Here is an 8,965-nt window from a genome sequence, read left to right as displayed (position 1 = left end):
ATAGAGGGCAGGGAGCAGACGGCATGTGACCACGGTGGCGGTGGGAAGTACAGCGGTTAGAGCCTGAACCCGGAGCAGCTGGGCTGCAGCGCGGGCTTCTCACTCACTAGCCTCGCTGCACTGAGCACCGCGCTTAACCTTCGCAGCTCCCGTTTTCTATCTTAGCGTGCTAGGGCGGGAATCAGGATTGCACCTCCGTGGCCAGGTCGTCGTGCGGACTGAAAAGGACCACGGCCCAGAGTAGCGCTCTACCACGCTGGAGGCAGCTGGGCAGAGGCGTGGCGCGGCGACAGTGAGGAAGCGGAGGTGGGGGTGGGGGCGGGGCACGAGGCGGGGGTACACCCTGCGGCTGGGGGAACTGCGACTGGACGAGGATCCCGGACGTCATACAGGGTCGGAGAGGGCGGGGCCGCAGTCGGAGGGGCGGGGTCCGGGGCGCGGAGGTGTTCCAGGGGGCGGAGGGCGGTGACCCGCGCCTATAGGCTACTGGCCCCGGGACTGGAACCTGGCCCGCTCCGGAGCCGCTGCGCTGACTCTGTGCTGCGGCCGCGTCCCACCGCTTTCCACCGCCCGCACCTGTCGCCCAGCGAGCCGCACCCGGGCCCCAGCATGACGGACCAGGCACCCTTCGACACCAATATCGTCACCGTGACCCGCTTCGTCATGGAAGAGGGCAGGAAGGCCCGCGGCACGGGCGAGATGACCCAGCTGCTCAACTCGCTTTGCACCGCGGTCAAAGCCATCTCCACGGCCGTGCGCAAGGCGGGCATCGCGCACCTGTGAGTCAGGCTTCTGCACCCCCTAGCCCCCACCCTGGCAGAGTCCTCTTTCTCTCTGGCTGGGGATCTACCAGGCAGTACGATGTCTGGTCTGCCCCTGCTGTCAGTCTGTCTCTCTGATAGCTGAGATCCCCACACACTGTCTCTGGTAGCTCCTCTGCAGAAGCTCAAACCACACTCAAGCCCTAGTTCCCCCCTCCCTTAAGCTTGTGGGTGCCCACCTGGGGGGACTGTCTCACAGTCCGTACCTGCCTCCACCCTGCAACCGGCGCCCCTGTGCTGAGCAGCCTTGGCACCTCTCTCGGCCTCCTCCTGGTGAAACTGACTAGCCCCATGGGCACCTGGCCTGCCCACCACACCCACCCTAGCCTCGAATGGGAAAGTCTGGTCCCCGTGCCTCCCTTTCCGTTTTTCTATCCTTTTGCTTTCGTTCCCTTTGAAATTGGGGTCCCAAGTCAGGTTTCTAATTGAGTATCTCCTTGACCCTGAACAAGTCTTGTTAAGAAGCAATGGGTAAGCCAGGCTGGGAGGAGGCTGAGACGAAGCCCGCAGTATTTAGCGCCTTCAGGGCTTCAGTGCTGGTGTACACGGGGCTGCAGAAGGTCTGGGGTGGGGCTTGAGATGCCGGATTTCTAAGTTCTGTGGTAGTAGGACTGCTGGTCTGCAGATCACATTGTGCATAGTAAAGGAATGACAGGACCCAGAGATTCAACAGGTACCTTCTTGTGAGGCTTTTACGTTACTAAGACAAATACCCTTTGGTTTATTCTGGTGTGCACAAGTATTTTATGTTTAGACTGGTCCTCATTTTAGCTGAAGGATACTTGGGGTTTTCAGATTGCTCATACTCCTTCCTAGTATTTCTCATACTTAGGAGCACTTCATAAGCATTGTACACAGTGCTCATAGCTGCTGAAAAAGCCCAGCACCTGAAACCTGGATTCCTTATCTCATCAGTTCTTCACGTTTGGTTTTACGGTATGGCTTGGTAGAGCTAACTTAAAAAATTCTTTTTTATCTTATATTGGAGTATAGTTTATTAACAGTGTTCTGCTAGTTTCAGTTGTACAATAAAGTGATTCGGTTATACATATACATGTATCTTTTTAAAAACTTTTTCCCATTTCGGTTATTACAGAGTATTGGCAGAGTCCCCTGTCCTATACAGTAGGTCCTTATTGGTTATCTATTTTAAATATAACAGAGTGTATATGTCAATCCCAAACTCTCAATCTATCCAAGCTGACTCTTAAGAAAAGAGTTTATCATCATTTATTTGCAGATGTCAAGCAAAGCTGGGCCCTGATGGGAGAGGGATTGGGAAGTATGTTAGGAAGGTGGTGACTCCATTACTATTTCACCTATGGACCTTCTCAATACATGTCTCAGGAGACTTCGCTTTAGGAAACATTCAATTAAATTCTTACTTTAAATGTAACATACAATAAGTAAAAGTGTCCTCACAGCTTTAACTGACTTTGAAAACCAGGGGGCTTATTTAAAAAGTGAAGGGAAGTGAAAGTAACTCAGTCATGTCCTATTCTTTGTGACCCCATGCACTGTAGCCCAGCAGGCTCCTCTATCCATAGGATTTCCTACTGTTTTAAAAAAGAGTGCTTGTCATTTTTGTATTATTTAAAAATGTGTCAGCACCTTTCACAACCCCAAAGAGACTCAGAAACGCAAGATCTGCTTTGAGGTGCATCTTTCCCACCTTAGGGCTTCCCCGGTGGCTCAGATGGTATGGCGTCCGCCTGGAATGAGGGAGACCCAGGTTTGATCCCTGGGTCAGGAAGATCCTCTGGAGAAGGAAATGGCAGCCCACTCCAGTACTCCTGCCTGAAAATCCCATGGACGGAGGAGCCTGGCAGGCTACAGTCCATGGGGTTGCAAAGAGTCGGACATGACTAAATGACTTCATTTCTTTTTTTCCCACCTTATAAGTAACCTCAGATAGTGGGACCATAGGTAGTGGGATTAGTAGAACCTGGACAAAGGGTGCCAATTTTGGCTGTATGAATTGTGTATATTTTTAAAACTAGACACCTGTAAGCACTAGGTTAAAAAATAGTTTTTGCTATAATTATAAATTCTTTTATATGTTGTGCGCGCGTGTGTGTGTTAGTCATTCAGTTGTGTCCAACTCTTTGCAACTCCATGGACTACTGTCCGTGGAATTCTCGAGGCAAGAATACTGGAGTGGGTTGCTGTGCCTTCCTCCAGGGGATCTTCCTGACCCAGTTATTGAACTTGGGTCTCTTGCATTGCAGGCAGATCCTTTCCATCTGAGTCACCAGGGAAACCCTTTATATGTTACTCAACAAAAATTCAAACCACTCAGAAGAACACAAGGGGAAAAGTGAGACCCACCTTTACCCATTTCCTGGGGTATCCACTATTCATAATTTACTGGGTTTCTTTTTTTACTAGATACTTCTCCGTATTCATATAACTTTATACATGGATAAGCACTTCCATGTGACTGTTTGTAAACAGCAAACAAAATGGGATCACACTTGACATGCCTTTCTGCAGTTTGCTTTCACTATTCAACTCTGTATGATGAGCATCCGCCAGTGTCAGGGCATGTAAACTCACCTCCTCCTTTTTAACTGCTGCATACTGTTCACTGGGGTTTCCCAGGTGGCACTGGTGGTAAAGAACTTACCTGTCAGTGCAGGAGACATTGGAGAACCAGGTTCGATCCCTGGGTCAGGAAGATCCCCTGGAGGAGGGCATGGCAACTCACTTCAGTATTTTTGCCTGAAGGATCCCATGGACAGAGGAGCCCAGCAGACTGTAGTTCATAAGTCTGAAAAGAGTTGGACACAACTGAAGTGACTTAGCACACACAGTGTTCCACTGTACATGAGCTATTTGACATTTCCCGTATATTTGGGCATGTCACTGGTCTTTCACTATTTCAAAGAGCATTGTACCCATGAAATGGGCATTTCACATGGTCCTGTGGATGGCTGATGGAGAAAGGATAGAACCTGAACATTCAGTACTCCCGTGGGAAAGTAAGTTTGACTGTCTCTGTATCATATGTAGTTGGGGAAGGGGCCATAAGACAAGATCTTAACTTGGGCTCCAAGTTATGCTTATTATCGGCTTTGATATTCTGGATGAAAAGGCTAGCGTACCTGCAAATAACTTGTTAGTGCTGCTGACTTGCCCTAATAGGGCATCTAGCCAGAGGGACAAGATGATTGCAGACTTGCAAGAGCCTTGTGGGACCAGTTTATGGACGTCAGCCCTGACTCCTCATCAGGCAGATCAGGAGTTTAAACACAGAGCCTGGAGCTCTCTCTCTTAAATTTTAGAAGTTACTGAGAGATGAGAAAGATACAGAGCTTATGCTTTAGGGAAAATATTACATGTATAGAGTTAGAATACAATAGAGAATCTTTTCAAAAGAGATTTGGCCACATAAGCTGAGTTTTAGAGGCTGGAGAAAGGTAGGAAGATGATTCCAGGCTTAGCTGCAGTACTCAAGATCTTGGTTCCTACCTGCGGGGGGTCTTCCTTTCAGAATGAGGGATCTAGGTCCCTGACTAGGATCAAACCTGGGCCCTTTGCATTGGGAGCATGGAGTCTTAACCCCTGAACCACCAGGAAAGTCCCAGCAATAGAGATTCTGAAAGATACTTTCGTATAGTTGGCAAAAATATGTGGATGTGAAAGATGGTGGCCCAGCAAGATGGGCATTTGTAGTGGGCAGGCAAAGCTGGTCATAAGGCCTGTTGGCTGGGCTGCCGTCTGAGGAAAGGTACAAGCTAGGAAGATCTTTCTGGAAAAGGTGCTTATTTGGTTTGACTGAAACCTGGAACCTTTCATGTAACGTAGTGATGGAGCATTTGTGGATGTTAAATTGTGAGTGCATTGGGGGAACGTTATTTGGCAAGGGTGAATATGTTATCTTAGAGGGGGTGACCAAAGGGGAGAGGTACAGGTTTTTGAGTGGGGCAGTGGCACAATTGGAGATTCATCTGGGATAGCTATGACTGGAAGTACAGAGTTAGAAGAGGGAAAGTGAAGACATGGAAACCCAGCAGGATTCAGAACTATGGGATTAGAGGAGATGGGGGACCTGGGAGAAGTCTGAGTGGGGACTGGGGGAGAAGGATAGTGAGGGAGGTTCTCAAAGAGCAGATCCTAGCAACTGAGATCAGGGCTGTGATGTTAAAAAACAAAACAGTGAAAATAAAACCGGAATTCCAAAGGAGGGGCTGAGTTTTAGAGGCTAGAGAAGGCTAGGAAGATGATGCCAACATTATGGAGATGCTGAACTTGAGGTGTGAGAGGGGCATCCTATTGGAGATATTATCCAGCCTTCAGTTAGTGGCAATAGTCTGGAATTTGGGTATGAAGAAGTGACTTAAGATTAGGCCTTTGGGTTTTGACACATTCACCCTGAGATAGGCAGAGAAGGAAAACCAGGACCTGATTAAGCAAAACAGAAACATGGGGGGCTTTCAGTTCAGTTCAGTTCAGTCGCTCAGTCATGTCTGACTCTTTGCGACTCCATGAACCGCAGCATGCCAGGCCTCCCTGTCCATCACCAACTCCCAGAGTTTACCCAAACCCATGTCCATTGAGTCAATGATGCCATCCAACCATCTCATCCTCTGTCGTCCCCTTCTCCTCCTGCCTTCAATGTTTCCCAGCATCAGAGTCCTTTCCAATGCGTCAGCTCTTCGCATCAGGTAGCCAAAGTATTGGAGTTTCAGCTTCAACATCAGTCCTTCCAATGAACACTCAGGGCTGATCTCCTCTAGGATGGACTGGTTGGATCTCTTTGCAGTCCAAGGGACTGAGTCTCAAGAGTCTTTTCCAACACCGTAGTTCAAAAGCATCAATTCTTTGGCGCTCAGCTTTCTTCACAGTCCAACTCTCATATCCATACATGACCACTGAGAAAACCATAGCCTTGACTAGACGGATCTTTGTTGACAAAGTAATGTCTCTGCTTTTTAATATGCTGTCTAGGTTGGTCATAACTTTCCTTCCAAGGAGTAAGTGTCTTTTAATTTCATGGCTGCAATCACCATCTGCAGTGATTTTGGAGCCCAGAAAAATAAAGTCAGCCACTGTTTCCACCGTTTTCCTATCTATCTACCATGGAGTCATGGGACTGGATGCCATGATCTTAGTTTTCTGAATGTTGAGCTGTAAGCCAACTTTTTCACTCTCCTCTTTCACTTTTGTCGAGAGGCTCTTTAGTTCTTCTGCACTTTCTGCCATAAGGCTGGTGTCATCTGCATATCTCAGGTTATTGATATTTCTCCCAGCAATCTTGATTCCAGCTTGTGCTTCTTCCAGACCAGCGTTTCTCATGATGTCCTCTGCATAGAAGTTAAATAAGCAGGGTGACAATATACAGCCTTGACATACTCCTTTTCCCACTTGGAACCAGTCTGTTGTTCCATGTCCAGTTCTAACTGTTGCTTCCTGACCTGCATACAGGTTTTTTAAAAGGCGGGTCAGGTGGTCTGGTATGCCCATCTCTTTCAGGATTTTCCACAATTTATTTTGATCCACACAGTCAAAGGCTTTGGCATAGTCAATAAAGCAGAAATAGATGTTTTTCTGGAACTCTCTTGCTGTTTCAATGATTCATCGAATACTGGCAATTTGATCTCTGGTTCCTCTGCCTTTTCTAAAACCAGCTTGAACATCTGGAAGTTCATGGTTCACGTATTGCTGAAGCCTTGCTTGGAGAATTTTAAGCATTAATTTACCAGCGAGTGAGATGAGTGCAGTTGTGCCTCAGTTTGAGTATTCTTTGGCATTGCCTTTCTTTGGGATTGGAATGAAAACTGACCTTTTCCAGTCCTGTGGCCACTGCTGAGTTTTCCAAATTTGCTGGCATATTGAGTGCAGCAATTTCACAGCATCAGCTTTCAGGATTTGAAATAGCTCAGCTGGAATTCCATCACCTCCACTAGCTTTGTTCTTAATGATGCTTCCTAAGGCCCACTTGACTTCACATTCCTTGATGTCTGGCTCTAGATGAGTGATCACACCATCGTGATTATCTGGGTCATGAAGATCTTTTTTGTATAGTTCTTTTGTGTATTCTTGCCACCTCTTCTTACTATCTTCTGCTTCCGTTAGGTCCCTACCATTTCTGTCCTTTATTGAGCCCATCTTTGCATGAAATGTTCTCTTGGTATCTCTAATTTTCTTGAAGAGATCTCTAGTCTTTCCTATTCTGTGTTTTCCTCTATGTCTTTGCATTGATCACTGAGGAAGGCTTTCTTATCTCTCCTTGCTATTCTTTGGAACTCTGCATTCAGATGCTTATATCTTTCCTATTCTCCTTTGCTTTTCACTTCCCGTCTTTTCACAGCTATTTGTAAGGCCTCCTCAGACAGCCATTTTGCTTTTTTGCATTTCTTTTTCTTGGGGATGGTCTTGATTCCTGCCTCCTGAACAATGTCACAAACCTCCGTTTGTAGTTCATCAGGCACTCTATCTATCAGATCTAGTGCCTTAAATCTATTTCTCACTCCCACTGTATAGTCATAAGGGATTTGATTTAGGTCATACCTGAGTGGTCTAGTGGTTTTCTCCACTTTCTTCAATTTCAGTCTGAATTTGGCAATAAGGAGTTCATGATCCAAGCCACAGTCAGCTCCTGGTCTTGTTTTTGCTGACTGTATAGAGCTTCTCCATTTTTGGCTGCAAAGAATATAATCAATCTGATTTCGGTGTTGACCATCTGGCTTTAAGAGCATATTTTGGAGAGAGATGGAGCTGAGCTCAGATTGGTGGCTCTGCTGTTTAATTTCTGTGAGGATTTGATACCATCCTATGAGCACACTTTTGACTTCCCCAGTGGCTCAGACGGTAAAGTGTCTGCCTACAACGCGGGAGACCTGGTTCAAAACCTGGGTTGGGAGGATCTCCTGGAGAAGGAAATGGCAACCCACTCCAGTATTTTTGCCTGGAAAATCCCCTGGACGGAAGAACCTGGTAGGCTATAGTCCATGGGGTCGCAAAGAGTCGGACACGACTGCGCGACATTTACTTTACTATGAACACACTTTGGGCTGGCGTGAACTTAAGCCAACATGGGGGTTTGCAGCCTTTGAAGCTGCTCTGGTTGGCACCTCTTCTTCAAAGTACAGTTGTCCCTAGATGTCCACAGGGGATTGGTTCCATGACACCCCACACCTACCAAAATCCATAGATGCTCAGGTCCCTTAGATAAAATGTCTGAGTACTGTCTGCCCTGAGTAATCTTGGGTTCAATTAACCACAGGTGAAAATTCGTGGATGCAAACCCCGGGATACCCAGGGCAGACTGTATTTCTGATCTGACCTTTGGACTTTCTGGGTTGGATGAATGGTTGGTCATTTACTTCAGAATCAATCAACAAGTCTGGTTACCGTCAGCTTTAGCAATAAGGGTTAAATAACAGTCTGCCTCCCTTTTCCTTGTGAAGATGAGCTCTTCCCCCTTGGCTCTGGTGCATGCTAACTCAAGAACTTTACATGGTCATGCTGACCTCAGAAGGAAAAGATCTAGTTAGTTAGCAAATCAAGGAAGTCATCGAAAGTTTTCTTAAGTGTGGCCCTGACTCTGGTCCTTGTATCTAGGGAGGTGCTTCAGGAATGTTAAAGGAGACTTGCCCAGACCATCAGTAATCATAGACTTTATGGCTGTAAAACAGCTCTAGAAACTGTATGCAAATATGAAAAAAGAAAAACATGCTAATATTTAGTCCAAATTTCTAAGGATTTGAAAACACTGGTCAAATGAACCTATCCTTCTAAAGACTTTCCCACCATGTGAATTAAAGTGACTTATAGCTGTTTCACATTTTCAGTGAGGTTTATATAGTAAGCATAAAGGAACAGAGATTACTTGCTGCATGGTGTAGCCAAAAAAAAAAAAAAAAAAAAAGAGAGAAAGATTACAGACAGCAGCTTCTCAAGTTGATTTTTCTTCCTAAACTCCAGAGAGTTTTTTCTTCCCAAGCTCGGAGAACCTTTGTGTCACCAGGGATTTAAAAATGAACAGTCACGGAGACATAAACTTTGATAGAATGCTGTGCTACCCTGAACAACTTGGGCTGCAGGGCCAACTAATATGAATAAAATTGAGGTGACATGTCATAAGTATCTGAAATGAAATAATATTCCCAGTTAGTCAAATGTGAACTTTGAGCACTTTC

The 8,965-nt window shown here is 46.2% G+C and overlaps 1 protein-coding gene across 1 annotated transcript in view; it reads left to right on the top strand.

The window, feature by feature from the left end:
• The first annotated feature begins 496 nt into the window (after window positions 1-496).
• FBP1 (fructose-bisphosphatase 1) overlaps window positions 497-8,965 on the top strand; it is a 31,281-nt gene continuing 22,812 nt past the window's right edge. The window contains exon 1 of the mRNA XM_068973672.1: window positions 497-779. Coding sequence (XP_068829773.1) covers window positions 610-779 — 170 coding nt within the window. The 5' untranslated portion in view covers window positions 497-609. The remainder of the gene's footprint in view (window positions 780-8,965) is intronic.

This window comes from Capricornis sumatraensis, chromosome 6 (assembly GCF_032405125.1).
Source record: "Capricornis sumatraensis isolate serow.1 chromosome 6, serow.2, whole genome shotgun sequence".
Lineage (NCBI taxonomy): Eukaryota > Metazoa > Chordata > Mammalia > Artiodactyla > Bovidae > Capricornis > Capricornis sumatraensis.
Note: the sequence above shows the minus strand (reverse complement) of the source record. Positions and strands in the feature narration are given on the sequence as shown.